This window comes from Echinops telfairi, unplaced genomic scaffold (assembly GCF_000313985.2).
Source record: "Echinops telfairi isolate 266 unplaced genomic scaffold, ASM31398v2 ScPeMD7_70;HRSCAF=299, whole genome shotgun sequence".
Lineage (NCBI taxonomy): Eukaryota > Metazoa > Chordata > Mammalia > Afrosoricida > Tenrecidae > Echinops > Echinops telfairi.
The window spans coordinates 33,531,058-33,551,287 of record NW_022103968.1 but is presented as its reverse complement, the minus strand read 5'-3'; the positions used below and the strand labels follow the sequence as shown (position 1 = coordinate 33,551,287).

General features: G+C 41.1%; 1 protein-coding gene across 1 annotated transcript in view; it reads right to left on the bottom strand.

Annotated features, from left to right (window-relative positions):
- Positions 1–475: 475 nt before the first annotated feature.
- The window catches only part of LOC101655109 (cytochrome P450 2C21-like), a 37,083-nt gene continuing 17,328 nt past the window's right edge, over positions 476–20,230 (bottom strand). Inside the window, exons 4-9 of the mRNA XM_004701054.2 lie at positions 17,715–17,875; positions 11,817–11,993; positions 9,626–9,767; positions 8,046–8,233; positions 4,027–4,168; positions 476–862 (exon numbers count right to left, since the gene is read on the bottom strand). Coding sequence (XP_004701111.1) covers positions 681–862; positions 4,027–4,168; positions 8,046–8,233; positions 9,626–9,767; positions 11,817–11,993; positions 17,715–17,875 — 992 coding nt within the window. The 3' untranslated portion in view covers positions 476–680. The remainder of the gene's footprint in view (positions 863–4,026; positions 4,169–8,045; positions 8,234–9,625; positions 9,768–11,816; positions 11,994–17,714; positions 17,876–20,230) is intronic.

Sequence of the window (20,230 nt, the reverse complement as noted above, 5' to 3'; positions counted from 1 at the left end):
CCTGCTAACAGTTACAGTTTCGGAAACTCACAGGGGGTGCTGTGAGTCTGCGTTGACTCCGTGGCAGTGCAAGAGTTGGAGTTATATCAGGAATTCCTTATGTCACAACAATTTTTTTCTTGGTTCTTTGGGAGAAAAGTTTAGGGAAAATGTCCCTCAAACCCCAAGTAGTTGTTACATTTTATATAGCTGTTTAGAGAAGCAACCTGGCTGGAGGTGGAGCACGTGGGGGGTAGGAAGAGGAGGAGGGGAACCCCAAGTCAATTTTTCACCCCAGCAGGTTTATTAATTTTGGCCAGTTCCTTAGTTGGATTGACATTTCCTGGGTAAGTTGTAACCACCTGGATGGTTCATATTTTTCACTGACTTGGTTTGGCCCTGAACAAGATGTGATTTTTAAAACAACATATAGCATTTATAATATTCTGCCATGGTACTTATTATAGGATAAGGGATATAAAATGCCAAAGAAATATTTATTGGAGATAAAACTAGTTTTATTTCATGAAGACAAATTTGAAGTGCCTCTTGATGGATGGAGAACATCCTGACAGACGACAGAACACAGAGGGCATATCTGTTGTTACATAGGCAGGAGCTAGTGGACCGCAGACCAGCAAGTGTCTGCATGGTCCAGAAGAGACTGGAGCAGCTCAGGCTACAATCAGGTTGCCCCTTCTTCACACTGGAATGAAACAGAGCTCATAGAAGGGTGGCAGAGTGCCTAAGCCATAGGCAGTTGGGGTGATGTCAATGTCCTTTGGGTCAACCAGAGGTTTCAAGGTAAAATGCTGTAAAATGGTGGACAGGATTAAAAACAGCTCCATGCGGGCCAGGCCTTCTCCAGCGCAAACTCTTTTTCCTGAAAATGACACATAAATCACATATTCATTTAGTTCTGGGCCTGAGCAAACAGGGAAATCCTAAGGTATATGGGATAAATTAAGCTACAGCTTCTTTTACCTATACAAAATTCTGACTTCCCTTATATTTTCAGCTCATATTTAAATCTGCGTGCTATAGGAGAAATTCTTTCTTTACACTCACCATCGAACTGCAGTGCTGGGGCTTGCTGGTAACACCGATCATCACACTCCCACACATCTGCTCATATCCAACACCATTGGCCTCATGTACAACACTGTGCCTCTCTATCTACCTCCAGCCATTGCTTCACGATAGATTTATTTCTCCTCATTTGGGTTCTCAAACATTCCTCTACCTGGTCATTTCCTGGCTTAACATCATTTTAAGAGCTTATCACTGCCAGGTATAAAATGAATAGCACAAACTAGCTATATCAGTTTTTAAAGCCTCATTTCTTTCTATACTTTCCATCTAGTTACACTAAGCCCCAGTTACTGCTGTTCACCATTCTCAAAACAGACTGGCAATTTCAAATCTTCACTCAGATACCAGTCACGGCTCTTACTAGAATGGCCTTCCCTTCTGTGTTACCTGTTGTCGTCCTCCCCATCCTTCTAGATCCGGCTCAAGTGTCACTTATTCTATGCAAATTGCTTTGCATTGTATAGCTCAGGCTGTCTTATCTGTTTTCCCTAACACTGTAAAAGAGATTTTCTAAACCCTTCATCAAAATAAAATGCCCAAATTAAACCCAGGCTTATACTGCTTTCAGAAAATCTATTATAATAGACTTTGCACAGATGCCTAACCATGGGCTCCTCATCTGGTTGTTGTTGTTGTTGTTGCCCTCCGGTCAGCTCCAACTCAGATCTTACCTGGTCACACCCATTCTCACAATCATTGCTATCCTTGGGCCCATCTTTGTAGCTGCTGGGTAATCCATCTCATTTAGGATCTTCCTCTCTTTTTATGGCCCATAAAACAACCAGAATTAACTTAGAGAATGCTTTCTTCCTTCCATGATAAGGATGCAAAAACAAAGTCTTAAGAAGAAACTTCTCAAATAGCCAACTCCATATCTAAGAGCCCCAGGCAACAAGGAAGTTTTGTCTTGGGAAACAGTTTCTAAGAAAATAACTCTTCTTAAATTTTGTTAATTCTTCTCACCAACTCTGGATCTAAGGAATGTTATACATCATTTGTTGTTTTAAATCAAATATGCAATTAAGATGCATTAATACTTACTGGTGATGGAACACAATGGAATCAATTTGACAACTATGGAAAGAGATGATGGAAAAGCACAATATCATCAGTCAGAAGAAAGCCAGGGTTCCGACTGAGGAACAGACCATCAATTGCTCTCATGCAAGTTCAAATTGGAAGTGAAGAAAAAAATTTTCAGTCCATGAGAGTTGAACTGTAACTTTTGAGTATATAGAGACCATCCCAAGAACGGAGCTAATGTACTAATGACCAAAGACCAGACAACTTCTGAAACAACATCAAAAACATGCATGATGAAACCAAAATATGATTTAAAAAACAAAATGAAAAATCAAGAAAGAAAGAGAAAGGCCAAAATGAATGTCAGAAGATACTCTGAGACTTGCTCTGGAAAATAAAGTAGCTAAAATAAATTGGGGCAGAAGAAGGGGAGTGGTATGGTGGAAAAGGAGGAAGGTAAAAGGAAACAGGAAAGTTCTAGGAAGCAAATCTCTAGATAGAGGTGTGCACTTATATAAATATGTTAATTCAAAAAATGGAGGTATTGGCATAGGTCCATATATTTATATGGCAATACATTAAGGAGTGGATGGACTTTGGACCCCCACTCAAGTCCTCCCTCAACACAAGAATATTTTGTTCTAACAATCTGACATTCTGTGATGCTCACCGTCCCAGATGAGAGCTGAAGACAAAATGGGTGCACAAGCAAATGTGGTGAAGAAAGCTGATGGAGCCTGACTATTAAAAGATATAGCATCTGGGATCTTAAAGGCTTGAAGTTAAACAAGCATCCAACTAACAAAGAAGCAACAAGCCCACATGGAAGAAGCACACCAGCCTGTGTGATCATGAGGTGTTGATGGGATCAGGTAACAGGCATCAGAAGACCCAAAACAAACACTCTTTCTTTGCTTAGAGGCTTTGTTCAGGTTCTAGTAACACCTGCCTTCCCTTTTCTTTCTGACCTAGAATGGCAACATGGGTACTTCCCCATGACGACTTCCCTTAATGATGCCCACACCTCTATAACCAGTCTCATCATTAAATTCTCTTTCATTAGCTTTTTTAATGTGCCACCTGTTTCTTTCTACAATTCTCACAAACTGAGAGAAGAAAATCAAATGTTCTCTCCTAAAAGTAAATTTCTTTTTCTCTCCATTGCTCTCTGCCATTTCCTTATCTATCAAGCTGATCCCTCCCAAAAAAGCCAGAATCAGGAGTCCCTCTCTTTGGGCTACCACAATAGCCTCTCACTCACTGCCACAGTCTCTGCCCACTCACTGCGACCCTACAGGACAGGATAGAATTGCCCCTGAGTTACTGAGACTACCGCTCTTTATAAGGGTACACGGCCCTGTCTTTCTCCTTCAGAGCATCTGGTGGTTTCAAACTGTTGATCTTGCAGTCAGCAGATAATTGGGCAACCCTATGCCACAAGAGCCTTTGCATAGCTTATTTGTACTGGAAGCTTGCTGCCTGTTAATTCATCTTTCTCTCTCTTAGAACAATTGTGAGGATGCTGCAGTGTTTCCTTCTGTTGTACACAGGGTCCCTATGAAGTCCCAAACCAACTTGAGGGCACCTAACAATAACAACCCTCTGTTTTTTATTTTCACTTGTATTCCTACCACTGAACATGGGACTGCTACATCTAAGGTGTTCAGTGAGCTGTACTGAGAGCACTGGCTTCTTGGGGCAAGTAAGACAGGTCTCAAGGAATTTGGTCTTCTAGGTAGAGCTCTTGGGAATCTCAGTGGTGAATGAGAGGACAGAAATCAGTTAATTTGGTCTCCATTCCCTGAGCAATAACCTTGACTTGCCTCTGGCCCCCCACCAATGGCAATTTGACAGCCCAAAGTAGCCCTTCATGAAAACCCTTCTTCATGTCACTTGACTGGTGAAGTATCGATGACGACGAAGCTCACTTGCCTGCTGAAAAAGGTATAAAATAGTCACTTTTCTTGAAGTTTCCACTTTCATCCAGGAAGTGGCCAGGGTCAAACTTCTCTGGGTTAGGAAATGCTTTTTCATCGTACAGGACAGACGTAAGAGATGGCAGTATGTTGGTGCCCTGTTAGAAACAGAAACAGATCGATTGGATCACAAAGAAGATCAGCAAACGCGGAAAGAGAGTAGAAATCCTCCTCTCAGCCTCTCACTTCATAGAGAAGGAGCTTGAGGCACAAAAAGGAGAATTTATTTGCCCCACACCACTGAGAAAATTAATAAGCAAGTCCAACAGGTCTAAAGTCATGGAATTAGCTACTTCAGGCTACTCGTCACTGATCCCAACGCCATACTCTCCAGTCTGTAGTCTGAATACCATTGCTTATTTTGCCAGAAGACAAAGAAATCTCCCTAGAGTGAATTTCTCTAAATTTCAGCATTGTCTAGCAGGGCTGATGTAAGTGAAAATTCAGCTCCTTCACTTTGAAACCACGTATAAGGAAGGCACTCTTCAAAAACTAGCAGCTGGGTGTCCATATCTTGGAAAATCTTCACTTTCTTATCAAGTTGAAAAACTAGTGGGCACCCTCTTCTCCTGCTGTGCTCTTTCGTTTGAGTTGTCCCATGGTTTTGTGGAAAGAAGAGTGCATCTCTGATATTTAGTAGGGGTTTCCAGGTCCCTGGTGGCACAAACCATTTGCACTTGATTTCTAGCCAAAGACACTCTGGTGGGGCTCTCAGGTCATTGCTGGGCTAATAACCTAAAGGTCAAGGTCCTCTTTTAAAACCCACTTGCCATTCTTCAGGAGAAAGATATGCCTATCAGCTCTCATAAGGATTTATAGCACCAGAAATCCTATATAGGGTCATTTTGACTCGGAACCAAGAACACAGCCGTAGATTGGGATTCTCTGGTTTTACTAGCTGAAAGGTTAGTGGTTCAAACCCACTCAGAGGCGCCCTGGAAGACAGACCTGGGAATCTGCTTCCAAAAAGCCAGTCTTGAAAAACCATCTGGAGCAGCAGTTCACTTCATGAACACGGGGTCACTGCGAGTTGGCACCCACTAAGTGGCAACTAGCAACAGTTAGTAGCCTAAAAGTTGGCTATTTCAATGTACTCATCAGGGAAAGGGCCTGGCAGTCTGCTTCCATCGAGATTACAGCGACGTGAACACGAAGGAGAGGTGCTACCATGTAGCAGGTGATGTCACCATGCGTCAGAATTGACCCAACAGCAGTTTGGTTTGGTTCAGGGAGTAGGATTTTACTAAACTAGATATAGACGGAAACATAATGATTTCGGGATTGGATTTCAGAATCACTCAAGTCCTTCTCCCTGTCAAATTAAACTCTGCGATCATCTTACATTGTTCAACATTTCAAGGACTCGACTTTATTATTAGTAAATTGCAAACATGAAAACATGTATGTTAATTTAATATAAATATAGAGTGAGCTCAAAAAAAAGAGGTTTAGTTACTGTCTGGTGATAAATATTGCAGCAACAATATTTGGGGTCTTATTATATATAGGCCATGCATTTACTATGTGACATAGACAAAATTTTAGCTAAATACTTTCAAGTGTACTGTATGGCCTCTCCAAATGCATAATATAGTTCTCATTCTAGAAGCTCTTAAGTAGAAAGCATAGATATATTTTACATGGGGACAAATGAAAGAGAAAGTGATTTTCATTTCTTTCAAGTAACAAAGATACTCTCTTTCTTTTTTTCTTTTTCCCAATCTTTTAAAATCTTCTTTCTCTTTTCTTTTTAACAGAGCTACTCCTGTGATTCATTTTCTGACCTTGATGGACTTAAATAGTGACAAAATCTGAGAAAGATGTGCAAGAACATATTGTGGCCAGCCTTAGAAAGGTACCTGTATAAACTTAATTTGTGATCAAACGCTTCTCTAGACTGGGGGATTGTCTACTTTCTAGGAGTCCTGGTGGCATAGTGATTGCACGTTGGGCTGCTAACAATAAGGTCAGTAGTTCAAAACCACCAGCCATTCCGAAGGAGAAAAATGCAGCTTTCTACTCCCAGAGACCCGCAGTTTGTCCCCTGTCCTATGGGGTTGCTGTAAGTGGGCGTGGACTTGACGGTGACTTTGAGTCTTGGGCTATCTCAGGGTAAGTGCGTTGAAGCTGCCTTCACAGCTAAAACAACTCTGCATCTTGGGTAGAGGAGATGAATGAATAATTTTCTTCTGTAAACAGAAGGCAATCAACGAATGCGATACTCTGCCAAAGAGGGAAAATGTGGACTCTACATTCACCTAAGGAGCCCTAATGACTCAACCGGTTACGAGCTCAATTGCTAACTGCAAGGTTGGTAGCTTGAACCAGCAAGAAAAACATAGTGATTCACTCCCATAAGCATTATAGTCAAGAAAACTTGGCACTGGCAGTTCAACGCTGTCACATGGGTCTCTGTAATTTGGGACCAATTAGACAGCACCTAATAACAACACAGCCAACCTGAACTTCTATCCAGGAGTGCTTCCTTCTCCTGAAGCAGGGAGTTGAGGACAAGGAGAGAGGTGCCTTATGGAGCCGAGGTGCAGAGAACAAGATTTGGCACTGGAATTTGGGGAGGAAGGTACAGGACAGGAGGAATTGCTATTGCTTTTTTTTTCATACCATAATAAATATTTTAACATACATCATGACAAGTTAAAGATACATACAAATTTCTGGATCAGCCATATACACACAAAGGCATGGAAGAGATAGGGTTGAGGAAAAGGAATATTTTTAAAGATAGTTTGAGATGTTTGTTAATGCAACATGTTCAAATATTGATGGAAAGGAGCCAGTGTGGAGAGAGGATTAAAATAAATACTTGAGGAGGTTCGTTGAAAGAGCAAGAGGAAGGGACCCACAGGTAGAAAGGTTTCCTTTTTAAATTGGAGTGCCCTTCTTTGACAATACCAAAACCAAACTCACTTCCATGGAGTTGATACCAACTCATAGCGCCCCTAGAGGACCGGGTAGAACTGCCCTTGTGAGTTTCCAAGACGGTAACTCTTTAGAGAGTAGACAGCCCTGTCTTTCTCCCACAGAGCTGCTAGTGGTTTCAAACTGGTGACCTTGAAGTTAGCAGCCCGTCTAACACCACTATGTCACCTGGGTTCCTTCTTCTGCAAGACAGACATACAAAAGAAATCAAAGATCTTGGATGTAGCTAAATTTGCAAGTCTAGTGGACGGGGATTATGTGAGTTCTTTCATGGGGCTCTATTTTTCTCTCAGGTGGAAAGGCCAGATCACTGGAAGAAAAGAAGTTGCTGAGTGTAAGAGGTTTAAGGAGGATCCAGGATCCAAAGGGTCTTTGTGGAATGTGGTAAAGCAAACTGAGTTAGGTTATATAGCAGGACTGAAAACTACACTGGGGATTGGTGGAAACAGTAATATAACTAAGGCCTATGCTGGACTGAATCGTCCTTTCTAGTAGACACCAGTCGCCCAAGGACAGGCCGTGAGGACGGTGACTACTGAACTGGACTTAGGATAAACCAAAACCAAATTCACTGGCCTCGAGTCCATTCCAACTCATAGTGGCTCTGTAGGACAGAGTAGATCTCCTCCTGGGAGTAGAAAGCTTCACCTTTTCCCCACCGAGTGCACTGGTGGTTTGGACCTGCTGGCCTTATGGTAAGCAGTCCAACACGTAACCTCTATGTCAGCAGGGCTCCTAAACCTTTGACAAATAAGTGACAGAGAGAGTGGTGGAAACTAGTCAAGGATTGTGGAAACAGGGTTGATCTACTGGACCGGAAGAGTTCAGCTAATGAAAGTCTGTAGCAGTCCAAGCACTATTATACTTGCAAAATTATGTTGACAAATTAGAACGAAAGGAGTATGCACTCCAAAGGCGAGATGCCTGAGGTATGATTGTGCTACACCTGTAGAAGATTAGATTATCGATCATCCTATTACTGTAATAATTTCTGACCTAAGATTCTAAAGGAAAAAAATATGAAATATCTCTCACCTTGGGAATAAAGTAGTCTCTAAATTTAATATCCTGATTCACCACATGAGGCAAGCTCGAGGGGACAAGGTCAATGAATCGCTGAATCTCATGCACCACAGCATCTGTGTAGGGCAAACTGGCCCTGTCCTTCAAGCACAGGCTCCGGGTTCTGCCAACCACGTGGTCAATCTCTTCCTGGACTTTTGCTGACAAGAATAAAATCAGAATGCATGTGAAATGGAAAAGCCTTTGAAATACCTTTGATTTTCTCTTAAATTGTTACACTGTGGTGGAGTGGAGTCAATGCTGACTCAAAGTGACTGTCCTGTGGGTTTCAGAGACTATAAGTCTTTATGGGAGTAGAAAGTTGCCCCTGTCTCCCACACAGCAGCAGGTGGTTTCCAACTGCTGACCTTGTGGTTAGCAGCCCAAGTAACCTCTATGCTACCGGGACTCCCTCAAGTTAGTAACCTTACTGGTTACTCATTGGGCTGCTAATCGCAAGCTCAGCATTTTAAAACCACCAGATGCTCTGTGGGAGAAGGATACAGATTTCTACTCCTGGAAAGAGCTACCGTCTTAGAAACCCTCAGGGGCAATTCTACCCCATGCTATTGGGTCACTATGAGTCTGAGGATTAAGCATCTGACCATAGTCCAGAGGTGTGACTAGCTTTGCTATCAGACAGAGAGCATTGTAAAGCCTATTAGGCCGATGCAGTTCAAACCCAAGCCAAACTCCCTCCCATCAAGTCGATTCAGATTTGTATGTCCATAGGAGACACTACTGTGCCAGAAATCCCCTTTCAACTCTGGGTCTCTGGGCACTCTTGTTTGATGGACTCAAGATTGTAGGATCTTGAAGGGTTACCAATAATCATTCAGTTTAATGACTTTTTTGCATGTTAGTTTCTGTTAGATGTCTAAGTCCCAAGAGCATAAGAACTATTCGTTTCATCTTGAATCATACGAAAAGTGTTTTAATACACAAGAACACAAACCATGATATCAGAATGAAGGGAACATCTTTTCATATGTTCGTATCAAAGCAACATCATAAAACAAGAGAAAGAATCAAATTAAAAGTTACTTTTGCAAAAGAAGTTATTTTGGTAAGGAAATTTATTCAAAAAAAGCTTTTTATTTGGATACAGCATTTCTATTTGTAAAGTGAGTCTTTTTGTTAGAGAAAAATTGTAATTTCATTAAATGAATGTCTACATTGCAAATGCCCTTGAGTAGAAATATCTTCTGACATGGGACTATTAGGTCAGATTTTTTGGGGGGGTGGGGGAAGAGACCAATTCCTTCCAGATTTTAAGAAAACTCTGCTCATGACTACTTTCCTGACTGAGCTCGAAACAGCAGACCACGGCCAGGAGAACCAGGGCCTCTACCTTTCAAATCTCTGATGTTGTTTAGCTCTCTCATTAGCCTTAATAATAACAATAATATAATTTAAATTGCATTCATTCAATAGTAGTAGGTACATGGAGTGGTGGAAATTTTCCTCCCATCGCCTAGACAAACAAATGATCACCAGTACAGTCTTCTGTTTTCTACCTGGACTGTAATCGTGCCCATCACTTGGGATCATACCTGCAATCTCAGGATGCTTCAACAAGAGCAGGATTCCATATCTGATGGTGGTGGTGGTTGTTTCTGTTCCCGCACTAAACACATCCCATATTGTAATGATTAAGTTGTCCATGGTGAATTCAGAGTGCTTATTGTGTTTTTCCTAGTAATGATATGTGACAATAAATTGATAAATAAAAATCCTTACAAGTGATATAAAATAGCACAGAATAACATCAGCGTTTGGCAAGTTAACCAGACATGAGGAGTTCTATAGCTGAAGGTAGCCTTACATGAGCTAAGATTCCTTTAATCTGCTAAGATATAATAAGAGTTAAAATCCTAATTGGCTGATTTTCAGAAGTAGATCACTAGGCCTGTTTTAGACTTTTTTGTCTAGTCTTAGGCTAGAAACTCTGTGGAAATCTGTTCAGCATCATAGCAACACACAAATTACTGACAGATGGGTGGTCATTATGCTTGACCTGTATTGGTTGGGAATTGAACCTGAGTTCACATACGAAAAGTAAGGATTCTACCATTCAACCATCTTACAGAATCAAGTAGCTCCTGTATGGTTTATTTTAAATCATTTTAATGCAATTATCACTAATATTCACTTTCAATTCTAAGGTCTATTTTATCCCATCTAACTTCCTCATCGAAGTCTCGAGGACTCCACAAATTGCATCACTAGTCCCAGTTGAATCATTCCAAACTTGTTAGTCATTTGACCCACCACAGTTCCTCAACTGGAATCATTATAAGCTTTTTAAAAATCTACATTCTTGATCACTAAAGGAACCATTCACTGGGCCTATTTTACCTCACAGTTCATCGGAGCCAGAATTTCCTGAAAACCTATCCCATCTACGATGCTCTTCTGAAGTATTCCCAATGGTGAGTCTTTCTGAATTTCCATTCATTCTCAGGTTGCCATATTTGTTTAATCTTCCGTTCATGGGACTCATTTTAAATAAAAGTATACAAGGGGGTATACCCCCCACCCCCAAAAAGGGTGGGGGGGAACCTCAGCTGGGCAGAGCTTTCATAGTAGGTGTTTTTCCCACTAGGTGAGCATTGAGCAACTCTGAGTTAGTGCACCCAGTGGCGTTGCCTGGGAAGGTTCTCTCTAGTAGCAGTGAATTTTTTCATAAAAGCAGTTTCCCTCAAACTTCGTTCTTTTGTGATGGCAGATTTAATAGAACAGTGTGCAGCTATGAAATTTTGTTTCTGGCTTGAGAAAAAATGCTGCAGAAACTGTTGTGATGTTGAACACAGCGCTATGAAAAACACACATGTGCTCAAGTGTACAAGTGGTTTTCTTGTTTCAAAAAAATGAAATGTCAATTGATGATAAACATTTCTGGACATCCAGCAACTTCCCAAACAGATGAAAATATTGACACATAGTGCATTTGAGTTCTCCTACCAGGTCAGACTGTTAATCAAGCTTTCTATTTAGATGTTCGGAAAAGATAGTGTAACAGTGTGTGACAAAAAAGGCCTGATTTGCAGCAGATAGGGTACTGGTTTTGCCACCACGACAATGCACCTGCTCACACAGCCATCTCAGTGTCCTAGTTTTGGGCAAAAACAGCATGCTTCTCTTGCCCCACACACCTGACTCACCTGACCTCACTCTGTGTGACTTCTTTTTGTTTCCGTGAATGAAGAGGGACATGAAAGGAGAGAAATTTGACAACATACAAGTGCAGAAAAAAAAGCAAGGGAGGTGCTGTCAGCCATCCAAACAGATGAGTTTGAAAAATATTTCCAAAATGGAAATTAGACAAAAGTATTAAGTGAAATGGAGAGTCCTTTGAAGGTGATAAGGTTATTTTGTTAAAAAAAAAAAAATTTTAACACAGCTTTGAAAATTTTTTCCATTTTTTTAGTACGTCCTCATATACTCGTTATCATCATTCTTGAATGTATGAATGTGTTTGCATGTATGCTTATTTCACTCTACCCCCCAATTAAAATCCAACTTTAAAATTAAAATTTTTTAACTTCTAAGTATTTCTCGTGGAAAATTTAGTAATTTCCCCAAACACCCAATATGATTTGCATAAGTAAAGGACTGAACAAACAATTTGTATGGCTTTTGGAAGGGGTGTTTGCTTTAACATTCCAATCTCAATAGGAAAAATAAAGGTAGCCCATAAGTCACCTTACCCTCAAAGAAATAGCAAATGAGACTTCACATTACCTGCTCCATTTTAATCAGGAAGTAGTCAATGAAGTCTTTAGGGTTATTGCGATCCAGGGATTCTTGGTGTTCTTTTATTTTCTCTAAAATAAACTTTTTTTGGTTTTGAAAATTCTGAAATAATTTTTTATGACTTCCTGGGAAATAATCCATGAGAAAAGGGAAAGCGTTGCAGAGCTGAAAGAAGACATAATAATTTATTAATTCGTTCAGAAAACAAATGTAAGCCTATAGGCATGTATAAAACATTTTGGTAGATACTAACTAGAAAAAGATCAATAAATCATGCTTCTTGTTCTAGAACACTCTTAGAATTGGAAAGCAAGGGCACAAGTAGGATGATTAGAGTATGCACAATTTACAAAACAATTTCAGAACCATTTTAAGGTATTTACTCTGTGGAAGAATTCAGGAATGTACCAGTGTTGTCACCTCTTTCCAAATGAGAATATTGATGTTAGAAAGGCTAATCAACAATTCAAAGACACCAAACTAATGACATTGAAGCTTAAACCCAGAGTTCATCCTAGCAAACTATACATTGTATTTTTCCAGGAAATCACCTAAAAAACTTTGAGAACTCATTGCCTTCTTGTGTAGTGAAGAATCAGTGCCTCAGAAAGATTAAGGAAGTGTACAAATCACATGGCTTATTTAGACATCTTGCATCTTAGGAATGTACATATTTACTTATTTTGCCATTGCTGGTCCTGTAGACAGCCTTTCATCCCTTAGTATACCTTTGGCAAAGACCAAAGCAACTTATTGGGGCTGGTAGCTTGTAACATGCCATTCCTTGTCTTAGCAAAGCTTTTTCAGAAATCATCCTTACCTCTTTAGGTGAGTTTTGTGTTTAAAAAAGAAGAAGAAGAAGAAGGGATTGAATATCTGTTCTCTAGGGTCCTTTCCAGATAGAACCCTTCAAAATTTCATGATTTATGCAGAGTTTTAATTCTTAATTACTGAACAACTTCAGCGACTTGAAATTGCTTGTCGTGGCCCTTCTATCCACAGTCTTTGTAACTCCTATGTATTGACTGGGTGGGAGCATGCAAATAAGGTGTAGAGGACCCTTAACACCAGGATTGGTCAATTTTGCCATTCTTCTAGGGATAAAGTGAGCCATTTTGGAAGCAGGAGTTGAGAATCACATAATCATCAAGAAAGAAGAGCCACTAGCAGTGCATCCACCATGTCTGTGTGAAGTAAGAGTGGCAGCAGAGATACCAGAGACCACAGCACCATGACAAGGAGACAGAACACAGTTTCCTGGCCTATCCACTAAGTAAAACTAACTGCTGTGGGGCAAGAGGTAAGCATGCAGAGGGGGGTGTCCTTTGGGCGTTTATTTGTGTTCAAACCAAAACCAAACTCACTGCCATCGAGTCTATGGTGACTCATAGCAACCCTATAGGACCGAGTAGAACTGCCCCTGTAAGTTTCCAAGACTATAACCCTTTATGGGAGTAGAAAAGCGAGTGTTTCTCTTGAGGACCTACTGGATGGCTTGTGATCGGTGCCAGAGGACCTTTCTACTGACTCACGCAGGGCAGAGGTCAGGGGACGGAGAGACTAAGGAGCAGAGAGGGACATGCCAGCCGGTATAGCTGGGGGGGAAAGGCACTGCTGAAGACAAAGGGACTGTATCCTTAATGTTTTCTGATGTTTACTTGTTGTGAATATACCCCATAGTCCTTTTTGGCACTGTCTGTGAGTTCTGTGAGGCAGAAGAACTGCTCGGTCATGTGAATTCTATCCCTGGTTGCTTGAGAGAGCACTATACTGTATAACCTTCCACAGTGGTTGGATAGGCTTAACGTCCCATCAGCAGGCTAGGAGGGTTTTGAATCTCTCCACATCCTCTTTAACATTTGATGTTTTCAGGGGGCGGGGGATGTGTCTTTGTTTTAATTATTAGGTTGTTATTGTTGGTGCAAGGTGGTAACTTTGTGCATCTCTTGGATGGCTGGTGATCATGAGCATTTCTTTATGTTGTTGGTCATTTGAATGTTATCTTTGGTGATTTGTCTGTCCACGTCCTCGGTCCACTTTTAATAGAATTATTTGTCTTTTTCTTAATTGAGATGTTGCCATTTTCTAGAGTTTAGAGATGACTCCCTTGTTCTGTTGTGTTGTTGACACAAGTTTCCCCACTCTTTGGCTTCTCTTTTTCCTCGTTTGGTGCATATTTTTATTAGGTCACATTCATGTATTTTATCATTTACTGTGTGTATTTCCTTCACCATATTTGCAATAGGGCCCTTAAATTTGTCCCTATTTTCTCACTGATGGTCTTTTTTTTTTTTTAATCATGGTATTGGGGGCTCATCAACTCTTATCACAATCCATACATACATCCGTTGTGTCAAGCACATTTGTACATTTTGTTGCCATCATCATTCTCAAAACATTTGCTTTCTATTTGAGCCCTTGGTATCAGCTCCTCATTTTCCCCTCCCTCCCATGGCCCCTTACGAACCCTTGATAATTTATAAATAATTATTATTTTGTCATGTCTTACACTGTCCGACATCTACCTTCACCCACTTTTATGTTGTCCATTCCCCAGGGAGGGGGTAGATCCTTGTGATAGGTTCCCCCTTTCTACCCCACTCTCCCAGTATCACCACTCTCACTCACCACTGGTCCTGAGGGGTTCATCTGTCCTGGATTCCCTGTGTTTCCATTTCCTAACTGTACCAGTATACATCCTCTGGTCTAGCCGGGTTTGTAAGGTAGAATTGGGATCATGATAGGGTGGTGGTGGTGTGGAGGGGGTAGGAAGCATTAAAGAACTAGAGGAAAGTTGTATGTTTCATCAGTGCTATACTGCACCCTGACTGGCTTGTCTCCTCCCCATGACCCTTCTGTCAGGGAAGTCCAGTTGCCTATAGAGGGGCTTTGGGTCCCCACTCTGCACTCCCCCTCATTCACAATGATATGATTTTTTTTTTTGTTCATTGATGCCTGATACCTGATCCCATCGACACCTCATGATTACAATAGGCTGGTGTGCTTCTTCCATGTGGGCTTTGTTGCTTCTCAGCTAAATGGCCACTTGTTTATCTTCAAGCCTTTAAGACCACGAACAATATATCTTTTGATAGCTGGGCACCCATCAGCTTTCTTCACCACATTTGCTCATGCACCCACTTTGCTTCAGCGATCATGTTGGGAAGGTGAGCATCAAGGAATGCCAGTTTAATAGAACAAAGTGTTCTTGCATTGAGGGTCACTGATGGTCTTTTTATAGCTCCAGATTTACATGTATATCTTTGATACATCTTGAGTCTGTTTCTATACATGGGTTGAGGTTTTCATTCTTATGTAAACAGAAATCCAATTCAGCCAGCACTATTTGTTGAAGAGCTTATCTCTATAGTCTGGAATAGTTCGTATAGAATTGGTGTCAGCTCTTCTTCAGATGCGTGGTACAATTCCCTGGTGAAGCCATCTGACTTGAACTTTTTTTGTTGGCAGTTTTTATATTACCTGCTCTATTTCTTCTTTTGTGTTAGCCTGTTGATATTTTCGACACCAGTCTGTGTTAACTTGAGTGTAGTGTATTTCTAGAAAATTTTCTACATCAGGTATAGGTGAAATTCTGAGTATAGTCCCACACCACAAAGTGAATGGATTAAAAATAATTTCTGTACATGTATGGATCTGGGAAACTTAGAAAACAAACGATTTGCTTCCAAATACAACAATAGGGCACACACACACACACACACACACACACACACACACACACCCCGACAACACCAAACTCACTGCCATTAGGGCGATGCCAAGTCATAGCAAGCTTCAGGACAGAGTAGAACTGCTCCTGTGAGTTTTTGAGATTGTAACTCTTTACGGGAGCAGAAAACCCAGTCTTTTATCCAATGATAGGGCATAAACCTAGAATAAATATTGCATTCTAAAAGTGGATAAATGGGGGGAAAACATACATCACTAGTCCTAAGGAGATTCAAATGTAGCCAACCAAATATTAGGTTGAAAAACTGAAAGATAACCTGTCGTTCTCAATCTGTTCTCTGGCAGAAAGGCCCACACAAGCTCCTGAGCGTCCCTAAATTGAGGCTTCCTTAAGGAGCCCTGGTGGCTCCGTGTGTTACGTTGGGCTGCTAACCCCAAGGTCAGTATTTCATATCCACCAGTTCCTCCACAAGACAGAAATGAGATTTTCTGCTCCCATCAAAGTTGTTCTCAGAAATCTACACAGCAGTTCTACTATGTCCTATAGGGTCACGATGAATTGGATTCAACTTGATAGCAGTGGGTGAGTGAGTGAGTGAGTGAGTGATGGAAGGAGGGAGGGAGGCAGGCCCATTGTAGTAGCTCTGAAACGTGGAGAGAGTCACCTACTGGATCCCAGGAGGTCACCCTTTAGAACCAAGGAGCCGGTGTTCCATCCCTTAGGCCTATACCTTTAAAGTCATTTTCTCCTTTTCTTGCACGATAGTGCATAATCAGAGGTGAATAGCTCTAGTGGACCATTTTCTACATGGAGAATCCTCAAAGTCCGACAGCTTTCCTTCATTCCATCCCATCTCTGTCCCTTTCTGTTTAAGTTAGAAGCATTTCATTGGGATGGTTGCTTGGATGCATACCTGGCATGCCTGATCTTTTGAGCAAATGCTTGTCCACGCATACCTTTGGTGTTTTCTCCAGAGCACATATTCTCCTTTTTACAATATGAATCTGTTGAGAATTTCCTGAATTCTCAAATTCTAGCTCAATTTTTTCCAGCTCATTTTTTACCTTACAATCCATTCCTAAACTTATCTATTTCTTCTTACATTTTACAATAAACTTCAAGAGGAAATATAAATGTATCTTCCACAGTTTGCTTAGAAATCTTCTCAGCTCAAGATACAAGCTCATCTCTTATAGGTTCTACCTTCAACAAGACAGGAGACCTTACGTCAGTCCAATTCTCTGCTTCTCTATGAACAAGACCTCCCTTCTTCCAGTGTTCACGAACCAGCTCCTCCTCACTATCCTAATCAGAAATACCTTCAACGTTCACATTTCTACCAACACCCTCTTCCCAATGCTGTGTGTGGACTCGGAGTAGAAGCTTTGACAAAAGGTCTCCATGCTTCTCCCTGAATAGTCTTTGACATCTGCAATTCTACCAACAGTCTCTTCAAGGAAACCTAGGCTTTTTCTATGAAGCACCTCGAAATGTTTCTATCATACACCAATCACACAATTCTAAAACCATTTTCACATTAGATTATGGGATTGGCATAAAGCAGTTTCACACAATGAGTGACTTAATACAAGAGAAATATATTTGGTCTGAATTCAGGTTGTCAATCAGGCCATCCTCTCTTCAAATTCTCTAAGGGAAGATCTTTCTTTGTCTTTCCCTATTCCTGTTAGCTCAAAGGTAGCATTCCCAGGCTTTCGACAACACAAACTTCACCTGGCCTGTCTTCCCCCTGTGTCTTTCTGCCTGTGTCTACTTTTCTTTTATAACAAAGAGCTAAGTCATAATCCATTATGACATTGTGCTAACTTAAATAATCAAAGACTCCACTTCCTTCCAAATAGGGTCACTTTCACAGGTAACAAAGTTAGAGCTTTAATATATGTTTGGGGAGACAGAATTCAGCCCATAACAAAGGGTTTCTCAAAAAATACCTTAATGTGATTGATGCATTCTAATTTTATATTTTTATTCTACTTATATCATGTTTTAATTTTTAGTTCAGCTCTCATTCAGTTGACTTGATAACTCACTAGTGGGTTATACAAGATAGTTTTAAAAAAAACACAAAAACTTTGTACCATCTTAAAATAGAGCAAAGGATGGGGCAAGCATAAGAGATACATTTTCAGAAAAGTTACTTACAGTTTCCCATTTAAAGAGAATTTTGTCCTCACCTGTATCCAGGGGCTACTTGCAATTGTGATATTTTCATGAAAATACTTTATCAAGTTTACTAGTGTCTCATCACTGTAGTCCAGGCGATTCTGGAAAATGATGGAGTAGATCACATTGCAGGGTGCACAGCCAAAAAGGAAAGTAGGATCACAGGGAGCACCTAAAAATAATGTAAGCTAAAAGTCATAATATAATTTTCATATAAATCTTAAAATGCTTCTTTAGAATAATAGGAAAGAGGTAACTTTCAGGATTTTTTTAAGATTAAAAACTACCTGGACATGCCATTAACCTAATACATTAATCATGTCTACAAGGAAGCATTTTTCTTTCATAATGTTCATACTAATTTTGATGTAGGAAAGTTAGTATGTTTACTTACTGCTCACTAATAATTGATCAATATAATGAACATAAAGCATATACACAAGGGAGAATAATTATGTATAACACATACGTGTGAGATCAGTTCTTCATGAAATAAAAATTAAATATATAAATAATTTCCCCATATAATATGTATCAAAACCCAATGTTCAATGACATACAAATTCCATTTCCAAAACTTTATTTTAAAAAGTAGTCAGAGATGGAAGTCATGTAGATACGTACAGCCTCTGTGGAAAGCAATCTGACGATATTTAAAGAAACTGGAAATTGATCTACTTTATGACCAGCTATCCCTCTACTGGGTATTTACCCAGAAGAGATAAGAAATAAACACAACCAGTCATCTGCACTCCACTGTCTATTGTGGCATAATTTACCATCGCAAATTGGAACTGGAAAACAACCTAATTTTCCATCAGTAGACGAGTGGATCAGTAAACTCTGGCACATGCACCCAATGGAGTGCTATGCATCACTAAAAGGCACTGATGCTCACTTGTCATTTCGAGGGAAGAGTTGAAGGAAATTATGCTACTCGAAGTCAGCCAATCACAAAAGGACAAGTACAACATGAATCCCCTGAGGTAAGTATGATCAGCACAGTAGGTATAGAAGAAAAGCTACTTATCTCACAATATACAGGTTGAGGTCAGACCAAACCCAAAGAGGTACATGTTAATCCAACACAAAGAAGGGGAAAGAGCGGAAGAAGGAGGGAGAAACTGGGGGGTGAAAGTGAGATGATGGCATGGGGGGAGCAGGGCACTAACCCACCCCGGGGCAGAGTATTGATTATGTCTCCACAGAATTGGGAGTGTGCATACAGACCCCACCACGGCACACCAAACCATGAAGGCAACGTAACCACGTGGAGGAATGCATGAAAAGATTGAGCTACTGGGCTGGCCCTAACCAGAGCCAAACCGACCGCCTCCCTAGAAGTATGTGCAACAGAGAACAACACTAAACGTGCAGGTTGGCGTGAGGGGCCGGCTTACCATGCCCTCATGGAAGCAAACCAAGAAGGACAAAGAGAAAAGGACGGATGGTCTAGACCCCACATTGGCACACTAAGCCCAAGGAATATGTCCCTGCACGGAGCTGCTAAGGCACAGAGAGGACTGTGGGGCTGACAACAGCTCATGACATGCTGTCCCCTTACTGGAGTATACCGCCACAGGGGACACACGACAGGGAGGTATTGCAGTCTGAACCCCCCACAGCGGGGCAAACCAAGAAGGGAACATAACAGATCAGCAACTGGAACAAAACAAAGCCCCCAAGATAGACTTCAGGCAGAGGGGCAGCTCCCAGAATTCCTCCAGGACCGGGGGGAGATAATCATAAAGGTCAGTGGACAGACCTGGAATTATGTTTTTTTTTTCCCCTCTCTCTTTTTCTATTCATTTTCTTCTTTCCACCTTTTGTTTGGCCCATGTCACTGTTGGTTTGCCTCACTTATATAAGACAGGCATGAGAAACTGGAGGAGAAAGCAATGGGACTGACCGTCCCGGAGGGACTTGGTGGGGAGAAGGTGGCGGGGAAGGGTGCAGTGAGCAAACAACACCATAGACAGGGGAGTGACTAGGGAATTAAAATCAACCACAAGGAGGATGTAGTGATCCTGGGGGTCTTGGAGCAACAGTAATCTAGCTGGGAGGAAGTACTAAGACGCGGTAGTAGGGAGAACATGATGGTGGGTCAGGGGGAAGGTAAATGAAACAGGAAGGATCTAGGAAGCACAGCTATGAATAGAGGTATAAGCAGAGGGGGGTACATTTATATACATAAATACATTAATCCATAAAATAGAGGTATTGGCCTATGTACATAAATTTCTATGGCAATACACTGAGGTAGTGGACGGACTTCGGTCCTCTGCTCATGCCCTCCCTCAATACAAGAATACAGTTTGTTTGAACAATCTGGCATTCTGTGATGCTCACCCTCCCAGCACAATCACTGAAGACAAAATGGGTGCTTTTTGAGACCCCCTTGCAGAGGGGTCTCAGGGAAGAGACAAGCCAGTCAGGGGGCGATGTAGCAAAGATGAAACATACAACTTTCCTCTAGTTCCTAAATGTTTCCTCCCTGCTCCCACTATCATGATACGAATTCTACCTT